At 47.8% G+C, this 15919-nt stretch overlaps 1 protein-coding gene across 4 annotated transcripts in view; it reads left to right on the top strand.

Moving 5' to 3' along the window:
* Positions 1–15919, top strand: part of PHIP (PHIP subunit of CUL4-Ring ligase complex) — a 1862070-nt gene that overhangs the window by 873649 nt on the left and 972502 nt on the right. For all 4 annotated transcript variants that reach the window (XM_085610989.1, XM_085610988.1, XM_085610991.1 and 1 more), the window contains exon 22: positions 6724–6815. In XM_085610989.1, coding sequence (XP_085467115.1) covers positions 6724–6815 — 92 coding nt within the window. The remainder of the gene's footprint in view (positions 1–6723; positions 6816–15919) is intronic.

The following is a 15919-nucleotide window of genomic DNA, read 5'->3' as shown; positions in this document are numbered from 1 at the left end:
GCAGCCGGTGCAAATGTCAGGAGTGAAATATGGCTTCCCTGCCGCTCCCGATCATGGGGCCTTTACTCTTCCCTAGTCACGGCAGCGACAATGAAAGTATGGGACGCGGTGACGCTCTCAAGGGGCCTAACTACCTTCCCCTCCCCGATGACACCGATGGTTGACAACCCAGATTTCCCTCCGGGATGTAAGACTGCGGTTGCCCAGCGCTGAAGGGAGGCGGGTTGTAAGCGCTTGGGACATTCGCGTTTGATCGGGTTCGCCAAGGCCTTGACCTCCCCCGAACTGACGAGTTCTATTACTAACAGCTCCGACACTGGGCTACTTCTATGGCCTATCTCCCACACGTCTCTTGTAGGCTTACCCCTTTCAAGAAATGGATAGCGAACAAGAAAGTCGACAAGCACCTTATAGCGGAACTTCATGTCCACCTTACCCCGCGTGCGATAGTGAAGCGCTCCCGAGGTCAACTCCGATGGGAGGCAGAACTGGGGCGGTTCCTCACAGACAAGGAATGGGGCAACATCCACTACTGGGCTCACCACACGGCATACAACACTTCTGGGACTGAATCCGCGTTCAAGGTCGCATCCGATTGGTATCTTACGTCAGCTAGGATGCACCAATAGGACAAGAATCACACAGAGGAATGCTGGGGGGGCTGCGGCTGTCAGGCTCCCTTTCTGCTTAATGGCATGGACTCTGCATTTGACACTGAGATCTCTTGATTCCTGGCTTACACCCTGCTGGTGCTATCAAACACATTCACTTTCCCATTGCGGTCGCTTCGAGGCAGGCAGATGGCGTTAGCATTGCTCGCAGCGCGGCAGGTGATATTAGTTCATTGGGGAACTACCACGGTGCTGGACCACACGGCCTGGCTCCATAAGCTCTGGATGACCCTAGCCATGGAACGACTCTTGTTGTGTCAAGATCACAAGGGCGAGAAATATGCCAAACTCTGGGCTTCTTTCATAACGCTGCTATCGAAAGACCTTCGTGAGGTCACTTGCCCCTAACTCCTGCAGGTACTATGTCTCATACCTCCAACTTCGAAATAAGTGGGTCCCCATATGAGCGAGCGGAAGGGCTGGGGTTGGGCTTGGTGGGCAGTAAGGGTCACTATACAACTCTTGAAGACCTTGGTACGGGTCCACCTCTGTTTTCCCTTTTTCTCTTGGGGGGTGGGGGCCGGCAGGGTGGGTTTTCTTTATCTGTTGTCCTTCCCTTACGGTGTGTTTGCGCTTTCTTACCTGCATTGTTTTGACAGTTATGTTGTTCCTATTTGGTGGGTCTGACTTTGAGCGTTGCCGGCCTCCGGGATGTCGTCCTTAATGCAGTGGTGATGCATATACCTTCAGTGCATTGTCTTTTAGCCGCCGGCCCCTGTGGTTGTAGGCGAATGGCTGTGTGCAGGAGTAGAGACACCTACCCATTAAATAAATAAGAGGTTCTCTCTCTATTACTAAAACATGCAATAGAACCAGTGCCCTTGCCTCGTCACGGCACAGGGGTTTACTCCCTCTACTTTCTAATGCCAAAAAAAGACACCTCTCTCAGGCCAATACTAGACCTCAGACCGTTAAACCTCTACATTCAGTCAGACCACTTCCACATGGTCACTCCCACTGCTTCAACAAGGCAACTGTCTCTCCACTCTAGATCTAAAGGACGCCTACTTTCATATTCCCATTCACCCCGCTCACAGGAAATATCTCGGGTTCGTGGTGGACCGCCAACACTATCAATTCAAAGTCCTTCCGTTGGGCGTGACTACAGCACCCAGTCTTCACCAAGTGCCTCGCAGGAGTAGCAGCTCACTTACGAAGACAACACATTCACGTGTTACCTTATCTGGATGACTGACTCATAAAAGCCAAGTCACACAGCAGCTGTGTACAACACACACAAAACAATCCAGCTGCTTCACAACTTGGGATTCACGTTGAATCTCACCAAATCCCACGTCCAACTGTCCAACCCACAACAATACCTAGGTCTTACAATAGACTCTTCAAAAGCTTTAGCATACCCCAATCCTCTCAGGATAAGCAGTATGCAAGCTCTGATATCCAAATTTCAGCCTCAACACTCATTACCAGTTCGAGTGTTCATGCAGTTGGTCGGGATGATGGCCTCTTGCATTCTCATCGTCCCTTATGCAAGACTCCAAATGCGTCCCTTACAGGAGTGTTTGGCACTTTAGTGGAACCAGGCTCAACGTCAGTTAACATCTGGTGTTGGTGGACAGCCGCACACATCGCTCTCTGCAGTGGTGGAACCCACAAAACCTTTCCAAATAGTGGCCGTTCCTCGACCCGGTTCCACAGAAAGTGCTAACAGCAGACGCATCGCTCTCCGGATGGGGAGCTCATCTTCAGAAACACACTATCCAGAGTATATGGTTCCCTCGGCAATAAAAGCACCACATAAATTACCTGGAACTACTGGCAATTTTTCTAGCACTAAAATCCTTTCAACTCCATCTAGTAGGCTAAGCTGTCCTAATCCGTACAGACAATATGACAGCAATGTACTACATACAGAAACAAGGTGGGACACACTCTCTACACCTTTCACACCTAGCTCAAAGCATATGGAGGTGGGCCATTCTGCAAAACATATCTTCTTGCGGAACACCTCCTAGGAGTACACAATCATATTGCAGATCCACAAATGGGAACTTTATCCTCAAGTTCTTCTTCGATTCTTTTGCATGTGGGGCCAGCTGAAATAGATCTGTTCGTCACACACATCATAACACAAAATGCCCAAGCTTCATGTCCAGGTATCCACACCTGTTGTCCAAAGGCAATGCGCTATGGATGAACTGGTCAGACAAATTTGCTTACACTTTTCTGCCTCTCCCACTAATTCTGTTAGTGGTTCGGAAACTCAAACGGCATTCCCTCACAATGATCCTGGTTGCTCCAACATGGGCCCTACAACAATGGTTTACAACCCTCTTGGAACTATCAGTAGTTCCTCATCAAAAACTGCGCCTCTCACCCAAGCTTCTCACTCAAAACCATGGAGAGATAAGGCACCCAGATCCCACTCAACTCAATCTTGCGATCTAGCTCATGAAGTTTTATAGTTGGGTTACCTTAATCTCCCACCAGACTACATGAACATCATTAAAGAAGCTAGACGTTCTACCACCAGAGCATGTTACGCCGCAAAGTGGAAACGATTTGTAATTTACTGTACAAATAACAAAAGCAATCCACTAGATGCTTCTATTCAAAACATCATATGATATCTCCTGCACCTGCAACAATGTAACCTACCATATACATCCATAAGACTACATCTTGCTGCAATAGCAGCTTATCTCCAAAACAGACAACACTTGTCTTTGTTTAGAGTACCCGCTATTAAAGCATTTATGGAAGGCCTTAAAAGAATAATTCCACACAGACCTCCGCCCTCTCCTAGTGGAATTTAAATATTGTTCTTACTTGACTCATGGGTCCCCCTTTTAAACCTCTACCAAATGCGAACTACAGTACCTCACTTGGAAAATAGCCTTCCTAGTCGCTATCACATCTCTCAGTTAGTGAACTCCAGGCATTAACCATACAGGAACCATTTTTTCAAATCCATCACAACAAAGTGGTTCTTAGGCCTAACCCAAACCTTTTACCTAAAGTCGTTTCTGCCTTCCATCTTAATCATTCTGTTGAACTCCCAGTTTTTTTCCCACAACCAGGCTCAGTGGCAGAACGGGCTCTTCACACGTTAGATGTTAAGAAAGCAATACTTTACCACATTGAAAGGACAAAATCCTTTAGGAAAACCAAACTACTCTTTGTGGCTTTCTCCCCACCTCATAAAGGCAATCCCATTTCCAAAGTGGGTATTGCAAGGTGGATTGTTAAATGCATCCACATATGCTATTTTGAAGCCAAACGCACACTAACCATTCCTCCTAGAGCTCATTCCACATGCAAACTAGGGGCTTCTATGGCATTCTTAGGGAACATTCCCCTAGATGATATCTGCAAAGCCCACCCGCCTCCCCGGATACCTCTATCTGTTCCAGTACTATCCTTCTTAGATACATTACACATGGACATCTCTTTCTATTTCTTACTAACACCATCATAACCCTCCATGGCAAAACGGCCTGGAGATAGTCGGTGCCCATGCGCGCTGCCGTCCTGGGGGGCGGTGGTGGGGGGGGTGGGGAGGGGGCGAGTCACCTGCCTCGTGGCTGCAGGGACCTCTTCCTGGGCAGGGTGCGGGCATCCTGGCCCGGCGCCGGCTGGCGGTCTGTGCACCGGTGTGCGAATCTGCAGCTCTACATGCAAAGAACGGATGCGTACTGGTAAGTAGCCTTTTTCTTCCCCTTCTATCCCTTCTCTGTCCTTCCTGCTCCAAATTACTGACTAATATCAACCACTCAAATTACTTTCATATTTCACCACTAATCCTTTATGGGTTTCCGGAGTAGCGTGCTACTCGCCAAAACAAGCGTTTCAACACCCCATCAGGGGTAACGAGCGCTATATAAATACAAACCTTTTTCCTCCTCTATCCTTCTGCTATCCTTCTGAATCCTAATAACTGACTAACCTATCCACCACTTAAAATTACTATCATATTTCACTATCCTAATTCAACACTAGTCCTCTATGGGTCCAGGAGTAGCGTGCTACTCGATGAAAAAGCGCTTTGACGCCTCATCAGGGGTAGTAAGCGCTATATAAATGCATTTACAATAGAATACCTTGATGACAGGCTACTCAAGAAGAGCTCACCACAGTTAGTCGCAGACCACTTCCTCATGGCTGATGATCACTTTATATGTTTGTGATGTTTCATCATCGAGCCCAAGTCCAACATGTGCCAATGCAGAGAATTCTCTTCATAAGGGGCTATCCTGGATCGGGTGGTGTCCAAGGCTGTCAACCACCACAGTGAAGCCTGGGTATTTAGGATATGAATCCAATATTTTGTGCTTGTGCTCAGTATCTGGTCTTTGTGATGATGGATATGAGAGTTCTTGGGCTCCTGGCCTCTTGTGCCCTCCTTATCCCCTTTGCCAGATGACTTTTGCAGGTACTACAATGGAACCAAAGGTTTTAAAGGATCCGGCTCAGGGTTTGCCTCTCTCTAGCAGGTGACGGCGCCGATCCTCATGCGAATGCCGACAAACATCAGCCTGACCTGCAGCAAGCCACATTCTCTTCCCAAGACAGACTTTAAAGTTGTGACAGACATGATCTGGGGCGGGTGGAGATCAGAGGCCTCTGATCTCCAATGGTATGCCTGCTCCATATCAATCTTTCGGAAATTCGGATAATCTGTCTGTCATTATAAACCTTCCTGCTGACCATCAAAGACAGGCTAGTGCAGCTCCTAAAAGTCAATACAACAGCCACCATGTAGTACTGCAACAATCGGAGTAGTGTTCTAAATTTTATGCCAAGAATTGCTGCATCTCTGGCTGAAACAGGAGGAGATATTTTTGTGGGGTCCCTAAATGCCAGAGCAGACGTCTGCTGCTGGACATAAAGTGGTGTCCCCATCCTGGGGTGTCATAGGGCATCTTTGATCAGCAGGACATGCCCTAGTAAGATGCTTGTCACCATCAAGAATGCAGTGTCAAAGCTCCTTCACACTGGAAAGTCATCCAAGAAGGTCAGTAGGTTATTTATTCCGTCTGTGTTGGGATTCAGGTCTCCTGTACATTTTCCTAATACTACCTCTCTTGCTGCGAGTTCTGAGAAAAGTCAGACCACCAGACCTAATTCAACTTTAAAAGCCCCAAACTGGTTCGAGAGTCTGTGGCAACCAGAGCTTTTCAGCACTTTCAGCATTTTTCCTCTGCTCCAATTTCCCCTCGGAATAACCCCCTGTCTCAGCAGTGAGTGAAATTCCTACTCCCAAATTTTTGAAACCTACTCCTCCATGTTTAGAGACTGAGCAGCAACAGTTACATTCTTTTTACTTGGCGCTTGAAATGGTAGATGTCGGTTTGGACATTTGCCAGGCAACGACTTGGACGTTGGTACATGTCTTCACAAACACTACTACATTAACATCCAGGTATGAAGGCAGGACCATTTTGCATGGTGTCCTGGAGGACTTTCTGATCTGAGTTCACTCCTCAGACAGATACCATTTTGAGGTACTGATGTATCTTTTCTGAAGGTGAAGACTCTGCTGTTACAAATATTGTTCAGAAGAATAAAATACTTACCTTTGTTTATATTATTTTTGGTGGATACTCTAACCATAGATTATACACTGTTCTCCCACCTTTCTGTTCTGTGGCGTGAACTACTGCTGAATATCATTAGCAGCTTTGGAATTAGATTTTGGGACACTTTGACCTGCAGTTTGTGGTCTGCATCTGTTCTGCTTTGTCACTTCTAGGGTGGTATTTAGTCACTGAAGTAACATACGGCTCTCCCTGCCAATGCACTTGGAGGATTGATGAAAAACTCTGTCTCCAGTCTCTTGTCTGGGAGTACTCTAAAGGTGACGAATCTGCAGTTAGAGTTTCTTTTAGAAAGAGCGTCACTAAAGACAAGTGACTTCTTTTGACACTTGTGGGTGTGAATGCCATCCTGTTAACAAATCTCCGTATTGTATACTGTTCATATCTGTGGTTATCTGTGATGTTTCAGTATAAACTGGCTTATCTGTATTGAGCATTTGTAGTCTTTTGGTTTGGAAATATTGCATTTTTGTATTGCTTTGTTTTCTCAAAAGGAATGTGAAATTGAAGATGTAGCTGGTACGAGTGATCTTGGAACATCAGAAGATGAGGAGAAGGCATGGCACACTGACGGCAGTAGCTCAAGGTAAGTCATGTCATTAACACCGAATTTTGGAAGTTTTAAAGTTTTGATTTAGGTATTCACTAAATAAATGTCTAAGAGTTGGCAGTGTCATAGCTGTTGTACACCTTATTGGATGCTACTTTTATGCCCCGTAACAGATTTTTTAAAAGATCTAAACAAAGCACATAGAATTAAATTTTTTATGGATTAAATCTTTTTATTGAGATTTGTCAAAACACAGTCAGCAGTTCAAGGGCAGCACTGTAACCGATGGCACACGGTCAGAGCATGCTATGTCAAAATAGCAGAACAGTTAAAGCGCCCAACGCAATTAGAGAGGTGCGACAATACTCGTAAAGGAAATTTACTCTAATCCCCCTCCCTCCCCCGTCCCTTGTCCACCGAGAGAGAAAACAGAAAACAGGGGGAGAAAAATATAATTTATGTGTAATCCTGCACCGCAAGGGTTTATGGGTCTGGTTGCCGTTGGTCAGAGAGTTTCAAAAGGCGGAGATATCTGGGGCATGTGACTTCCCGGAATTCAGAGGAAAGGAGGGACAGGTATGGCTGCCATAATTTGTTAAATGTGGACGTCTGAGCTGGTGGGGCCCCCTGAGCGAAGGTCCACAGTCCAGTGGTGCACAGCAACCTCAAGCCTCCCTTTTCACTCCCGCGTCCCACACTAGAGTCAGCGCCTCAGGCCTCATACACAGTCCCCTCTATCTTCCAGGCCCTGGTGCAGCGAGACTCCTTGCCACCACGTGCTCCCCGAGGCCAGGAGATCAGCTTCTGGGAAATCGGCGACAGCTGGCCCCCTGGGTGCCCTGGGCCGCCGCCCCCAACAAGTCGTCCAGCCTCACAGACTTCGGCCCCAGGGGGGAGCCGGTACCGGCACAGCGCGCTCCCCGAAGTGCACTCAGTCCCAACAGGCGGCCTCTCGCAAAACTCGTCAATCTCAAAGGCGGTGCAGCGCAGCCCACCACGATCCTAGCAATGGCTCCGAGTCCCCGGCTGCGTGCGCCGTGGTTATTCCGCATGGGACTCGAGGCCTCACCGCCCCTGCCTCTTCAGCCACTCCGTTCCCCACTTGCCCCCAGTGCCGATTTGCACTGTGTCTTTCCCCCGCCGCTGTCGGTGGTGGTGTGTAGGCCTGCAGCGCCGCTGTCCGGGTCTCGCATCAGGGGTCAGCCCCACGGCCTCACTCAAAATGGCGGGTCTGTCGCACCAGCCCGGGCTGCTCACCAGTCGGGGCCAATAGCAGAGCTCCTAAAGGCGGGCTGGGCGGCAGGACCACACCAAACGTCGGAGATCACCCCCCCCCCCCCCCCCCCCCGCAGCGGGCACCAGGGATCCGGTTCACCTCCGTAGCCTCCCCGCCAGCGCGGCAGACACAGCGCGGCAATCCCGGCTTCGAGGCCCAGAGCCCACTGCAGCAGGCCACGTCCAGGCCGTCTCACTGCACCTCGCTGGGTATGGCGGTTCAGGATGAATTTGTCGGCGTCTCCGGCCCCTGGAGGGACCGCCGCTCCTGCCGCTGCGGCGGAACTGCTTCTCTCGGTCGTTCTACACAGCTGGGCGCCGGTGCTAAGTCAGGTGGCCAGCAGGAGAGGACAAGTAATACGTCCTAGCAGGTAGCCATCTTGGCCACGCCCCCCCCCAGAATTACATTTTTTAAAGCAATATCTTTCTGTACAGCTTTGATGCTCCTATTTTCAGTTACCATGTACTTAATTATCTTCAGCTGGAAAACTGTACTGGAATAATTCCACCTGTAGGCTGTTACTTTGCAATTAGTTGTTGCTATACCCTTTGAAGAACAACCCAACTACCCTCACCCTCAATCCCCCCAAAATAATTTATTAGCCAACAAAGACATCAAGCTAAATAAATAGATGTCATACACAACCTTGAAATGTCCTATGTATGTGATACATGTGAAGCACCTGTAGAACTGCCTCTCCACAGATTCATTCAGAGAAAAACTGAATCCTCTCTATTGCATCAAGCACTTAATGCCACCAGATTAAAGACTGACTCTCATCGTGAAATCTAGACAGTGTGGCACCCAAATGGTTGACCGAGCCAAGTTACTTGATTTTGACATTACCATTTTCCTCAGGCCTCTGCTCTGGATTATTGGTTTTCAGGGTATCTTTATCAATGTTACACAAGGTTTTGAAGACATTTTGGTTTCACAGTGGGTTCCTCCCCAGAGTACTTGTGCATGTGTGTGTCTTCCAGATGATAAGCTGTAACCCAGCATACTTCATAAATCATCCATCCCATGGGTTCTTAATATCCTACTTCTGGCACCTTATTTTAGTTATTTGCACACAAGACATACAGAGCTGATAATTTCTCCTCATTCACTTAATTGCATTAAACATATTGGCAGCATCCCAAAACCACAGTCATTCTTCAAATGTATTACACTCTTTTATGTTTTATGATACCTTGGGTTGACCTTCGTTATGATTATGAAGAGGAAAGCAAGTTGTCATGATACATTGGTCTCCCTCTTTTACCATTGAATTTCAGTTTTTACTAAATCCTAATTCTTGCCTGCTACCCTCGTACCCTTTCTCTTTTTTGGATGGTGTGGGATAACTAACTTGCAAGCCTTGGTCAAATTGCTATTGTAGGATAAATGATTGGTTACTGGTCTGCCCTTTAAACAAAACTCATTTGACTAAGCCATCCCTTTCCTTTTTTGATCACAGTTTCTGTATTCCTACATGTCCCTTGTGTTTCATTCCTTGACTGTTGCCCTTATTTAACTACAAAGGAGTCCTAACACTGTGCGGGTTAGTCATAAGGTCGTATTATATATAAGGAAACTAAAAGGTCTATTGAAAGTCTGTATGAATAATAATAGCTATGCAACAGTATGGGAGAAACTGTTTCAACAGTTGAGACAGGGTGACATCAACTCTATATGGACTGTGAGAAGAATGTGATGGAATATAGGTCATGCGTTCACTGCAGCTTGGTCCAGAGATGGTACACTGTTTCAGTTTGGGCTTGTCGACTTACCCTGTAGCATTGGCATGTCAATGCTGTTGTAAAATAAATTCCTTCTACCTTAGTATCCAGTCCACCCAAGCCTTCAAACAAATTCAACTTCGATATCTCTTCAGGTTTTCTTTTGTGGTTTTTTTTTTTAAATATTTTTTTTTGTAAAAGAAACATACACAGGTGCAGCAATTAATATTCAAATGGGTGATAATGGATCTAAGTATTAACATTTAGTAAAAATGCTTTCCGTCACAGCAGTCGTAAAACTGAGTATTCTCTTCATCTGAAAGAAACAGTTAGTTATAGATTCCTTACCTTCCAATTACCCCCAGGCGGTTTTCGGTAGCAGTACTCCTGCGCGCCGGAAGGTGGCGTTGTTCGACTTTGCGTCCGTCGTCGGGGTCGCTGGGATGACGTTGCGGTAGCTACATAGACGCCGCCCTCACGCGCTGATGTCAATTTTTTTTTTCCGCACCAGCAAGCGCAGATCCGGAGAGAGCAGTTCCCCCAGTCACTTTTTGACTGAGTTTTTTTGCGACTTTTGTCAACTTCGTTTTTGAGTCTCAACCGACTCCTGGTGCACGAGGGATGCCCGGTTTCAAGGCATGTGGTTCCTGTCCCCAACTGATGTCGATGACTGATCTGCACCACGTGTCCACGTGTGCCTCTACTGCCTGGAGCGCGACCATGACCCCAGGACATGTCAGAGGTTAACTGTTACAGCTAACCCAAATTAAGTAAATTGTGAGTGATGGTAACTAGTACACATTGTGAAACATTTCCAGCTCACTCTTAAATCCTGGAGTTAACTGTACTTCTGGGTCTTTTTTTAATAGAAAATGTATTTTTGGGAGACATTGAATATTTTTATGTATTTTAAGAGTTTTTAAAATGATTTTTCGATATTTTTTTAACTCATGTCGGCTTTTGTGATTATATATGACTAAATAAAGTTTATTTGATACTTTGATAGCCACTTGGACAAGGCCCTGTTCCATTCCACAGATAAATAGGTAAGCTGCCACAGATCACAAGCTGTCTGTGGCAATCCTGATTTACTTATTAAACATCCTACTCCAGAGCGAATTGTGGTTCAGGCCTCAGCCAATAAAGTAAATCCCAAATCTGATAGAGACATCTAGCTGCAGATTCCTTAACTTTAGAATGTTCCCAGGCTTCAGTCTGGATCCAGAGAATTTTCAGCAGTACCTATGCACGCCGGGTAATTGCGTCGCATGGCTCCGTCCCGACGTCACCAACGGACATGACCTCAATGGAGCCATATAAGTCCCTCCCGGTGCTCGGACGTCAGTTTTTCTTCTTTTCCGCATCTCAATGCAGGCCTGTTTTTGGCTTCAAGTTGTATAAGATTTGTACGCGGCAGATGTCGGCGACGGATCCACACGAGATCTGCATGCAGTGCTTGGGAGAGCACCACAACTCCGAGGAGTGCGGCGCCTGCCGGAAGTTGAAACCAAAATCCCTGTGGAAACGTCGGATGAAGTTATTGGCCGCCCAGATTTCCCGTTTGGAGTCCTCGCTCTGCCAGTCCCCATCTCAAGTAACTGCTCCTGTTTGGGACAGGTCATGGAGTCGTTTCTGCGGACGTCGCTCGTCTGACGCGGGTAAGCACAGGAAGAAGTCACAGAGGTTGTCGACCTCACACAGACTTGACGTCGAGGCCCGCTGCTCACTGTCTTCACTGGACACTGGCCCCCAGGAGTCGACCCCCACCTACCCTCCATTTCCTGGTGGTAGGGCGACTAGGACCCAGATGGAAGCCTATTCTTGGGCTTTACTGGCCATCTTTGGGTCACCCCCTCTTCCTGGCGTGCCTTCCGGCCCCACAGAAGGAGTAGGGTCTCAGGTCGGGACTTAGTCAGCGGGTTTGCCCTCGGCGCCGATCGAGAACTCTAACTCTGGTTCCAGAGTCGTTTGCGTCTCTGCACAGCCCTGTGAGGCTCTCTGCACCTACGCCGGGTGCAGCGCGGAGCTCGCATCAGAGTCAATGCCATTCCTCACTGCAGTTCCCCAGCCCAGTGGAGGTTGAGTCAACATCGGCCCCACGCCGGGTGGACGAGTCTTCGGTGGTCGTTGACATCGAGGCGACTCTGTCTGGACGTCGGTCGACGCCTGTGCCGTCCACTGCTGTTCCTCTGTTGTTGGAAAAGGATGAGGGTTCCCCACCACCAGGGTTGTTTCTATGCTCTTTGTAGCAAGTGCCCATGGGGCACTGGCAGGCCTTTGGTCGTCCTCAGACTGTGGAGCCTCTACGGTTGGGTGGACGGGTTAGCCTACAACCGTCTCCTACAGATGGCTGTTCGCAAGGCTGCCGATATCTTACAGGTGCAGCCTCCCTCAGTCTCTCTGCCTTCTGATACCTTGTTGGATCTACTTCACCAGGGTACTGTGGAGGTGGAGCTCTTGCTGCCCTTTTGTGGGTCATTATATGACACTGTTCTTGGGGCTTGGGCAAGGCCCTCATTGGGGGACCCTGTGGATCGTACTATTGCACATAGTCATTGCCCGGCTCCAGATGACCCGGTCTGTTTGTCCCTTCATCCTAGGGCTCAAGGGCTGGTAGTCCAGGCAGCTTCAGTCTCGCTATTCCCACCCCCCTCCACCCCACCCCTGCTGCTTCTTCCCTCTAGGGAGTGTCACTGGTTGGAGTCGTGTCGTCGCCATGTCTGCGTCCACTAGCTCCGGCCTTCGGTCCCTGAACACGTCTTGCATAAGCTACTTTTTCCCTTTGGGACTCGGTCGATCGTCTCCTTCAATCTCTTCCAGAGGGCCCTCAAGCTGACCTGGTTTGGCTACTTCATGATGGCCGGGAAATGGCACAGTTTTCCATTCAGTCGACCATGGACACTACTGACTCTTTGGGCCGGGCTATGGCCAGGTCAGTTGCTCTGCGTCGCCATGCCTGGTTGCGCGATGGCAGTTTCCCTGAAAATGTTCAGGAGTGTCTTAGGGATCTGCCCTTTGTTGGGGTCAGTCTTTTTGACACACGCTGACTCAGCGCCTCATGTCTGGGTTCCCATGACTTCCATGGTTTATAGTCCTCATAGCAGACTTTAAATTTCATTTTCAGTATTGTTACTGCTTTTCTGGTCTCCGTCTATAGGTTCAAGATGTTAGTTCCTGGACAGACTGTACGGCTTATCAGCTGTTTTTGCCCTTATTTGGTACAGCTAGCCAGCTGTTTTTGCATTTCTTTTGTAATCTTCTGACTACGAGCTCGTCTCAAGAGGTGTCCCTTATTTTTTATAGGGATGTGACATACCCTTTGTGGGGGTATTTGTTGTCTATTATATCGCTGCTCTTCCTGATGCTGGAAGTTTTGAAGGCTCCCGCCGAGTCTTCCTAGGATGGTTGTCTTCTGTCCCTTTGGGGAATTGTCCTATGGGTCATACTGTAGGCTTCTCACTTTGTTCCCACCTCTCTCCTAGAGCTTATGCGTTGTAGTCTATGGTTGGTCCGTAGCATTCTCCTGCCCCTGTGGATGCAGACTTTTTCAGGGTATTTAGGGTTTCCACCACGCCTGGTTCACCCCGGCGTGTTCACGTCTTCATTTCTTGCCTTTGGCTGTTCTTTTGGCCTTTGGCTGTACTTTGCCTACATCTTAAGTGTCCCTTGTTGGCATGTTGTTCTGTTCTGCTCCGGAACGGTTTCTTTCCGTGTTTTGTGTGGAGACGACATGTGAGTACACTCTGGGTATGTTCCCTGTCAGAGTGCATGCGGTATACCTTCCACCACTGACTTGGCTGCGATCTATTCTGGTGGTATTGTCTACTGTTAAATCCCTGGTGTGGGGGAAGTGCTTAGGTCTTCGCTTATGGCTCAGACTCTGACTGGTTTTTGCCTATGGGCATTGGAGTCTACACCAGACGCGCCACTGCTGCACGTTGCCTGGTGCCCTATTTCTCTGTGCACTTCCCAGGCAGGGGTTCAAGTCCCTCTGCTCATTGCCGCGCAATGGCTCAGTTACTCCTGCTCCTGGCCTCTGCTGATGTTATTGGTGGAAGTATTCTTCTCCAGGATACTCATTGTCCTTATGCAGTATCTGTATATGGTTATATATACATTCTTCGGACACTTTATGTGTAGTACTAACTCATTCCTCGTTAGTGTAGTGGTCAGTATTCCCGCTTGTCACGCCGCTGATCAGGTTTTCTTCCCTGATGGGGAGGATGATGCCATTTTTTAAGTGTCTTGACATTATGTCCTGCTATGCTTTGCATCAGTGCTTTTGATACCTATTGTGCGGCCTCCTATTATCTAGGGCATGCTCTTCGAGATCCCCTTGTCTTTCATTTTTCAAAATTGTTTCATATATATGTATACGTGTCCTGAGATATACACACAGCGAGAGGGCAAGCATACTAGGTTCTTCCTTGCTGTAGTTTCTGGGTTTTTTGCCCCAGATTCAGTTTTTCTCTTCCTCTCTCTCTCTCTCTCTCTTTTCTCTCACTCCTCTCGCTCTTTCTCATGGGAGTTAGCCTTATGTGTCAGCCCGGCTTTTGCCGGTATCCTTTCTCCTTTGTACCTTTGGGTACAGTTGGCTGGTTGACTACCTGGGGACGCAAATGTGCTGTTGATGCTACATTTCACTGGGCTTTCGCATATGAGTGGTGTAGTTCTCACGGTATACACTTTCTGCTTAGGTGTATCCCCGTCATTCACATACATATATCTCTTGGTAGTCATGATTCTGTATATCTCTGCATGATGACATCTGTCCCCTCACATGTCTTTTTTGAGCATTCACTGTGGTGCATGATCAGTTTGTATGCTCTGACTCTGTTATACCTTCTCTGGGATTTTGTCTTTTGTGGATTCATGGGATCCTGTGCTTGGTTTAACTTCTTTTTGAAGGACTTTATGGATTTTCTTCCATTATGCACTGACCAGTCTGGTTCTGTGATTTCCTTTTGTCCCTGTCTGGACGAGAGAGTTCTTGTTCTGTTCTCTGATGGATTGTGGAGCCTTTGCCTCCCCTTGTTAATGTTCCTTTACAGAGCTTGATGGGTCTGGTGTCAGCCACGCTGGCTGTGCTGTCCCCACAGTATTTCCATCATTGTTATTGACAGATTAGGTCAATTTGGAACTTGGTGGGTTTCAGTCGCAGACCCTCCTCCAATGGGGTATCACTTTGGTATCGCTTCTAAAGGTAAGGAATCTGCGGCTAGATGTCTCTATCAGCTGAACAAGTTACTTACCTTCGGTAACAATGTATCTGGTAAAGACACAGTCAAGCTGCAGATTCCTTAACGCTTACCCATCCTCCCAGCTCTGCAAGGACCTTTTCAGGTTGGGTTCTACCCACTTGCCTCCTTACAGGTGGCCTTCGTCTTCCTGCGGGGTGGTCTACTTCACCTCCCTCCGGGGCAAGATGTCTCCTTCTGTTTTATCTGTTGGTTCTCCACCCTTTCTCACAATTGGGTGGTTGGATGGTATGTCCTACCACGCTCCTTCACCCTGGGTGTTCCATTGTGGGGGATTAATCATGTTCTTCTACCCTCCCTTTCACCCTCCTCTATTTTTACCCGTTACTTTTGGGTCTCTTTGCCAATGCTACAGTCGATTGGTGTGGGGTTCTAAAGGTCGTTTATGGGGTGTATAGTTGCACTTTTTTTCTGTTTTTGCAGAATTGTGGTCAATTACTAAGAGTCATGTTGTTCAAGTCTTGTTGCCCTTTACAGTTACATCCTGTGGTTGCAGACTGCCTATCATTTGTCATGACATTCATTTCCAATGCCGTTTTGCCTCATAGGAGGGCATGGCTCTTCGCTTCAGCGATACTGTTTCTAGGGGCGGGTACTCGGTTCTCTCCCTTCAGTCCCTTACAGTATAAAGTACTCTTTTTCTAACTTTCATGGTGATGTTTCTCATAATTCTAGGTTTCTTGTCATTGTTTCAAAGATTTTTTTTAAACCTTTTTGGCACACAGTTTTTGTAGCGGCTTCATGATGTGGCGCGGAAAAGTTTCACAGTAGAAAACTGACGTCCGCTCGCCGGAAGGGAATTATATGGCTCCATTGATGTCATATCTGTGGGCGACGTCAGGACGGAGCCATGCAACGTCATCCCCCGGCATGCAGAGGTACTGC

The sequence above is a fragment of the Triturus cristatus genome, chromosome 6 (assembly GCF_964204655.1).
Source record: "Triturus cristatus chromosome 6, aTriCri1.1, whole genome shotgun sequence".
Taxonomy (NCBI): Eukaryota; Metazoa; Chordata; class Amphibia; order Caudata; family Salamandridae; genus Triturus; species Triturus cristatus.
Note: the sequence above shows the minus strand (reverse complement) of the source record. Positions and strands in the feature narration are given on the sequence as shown.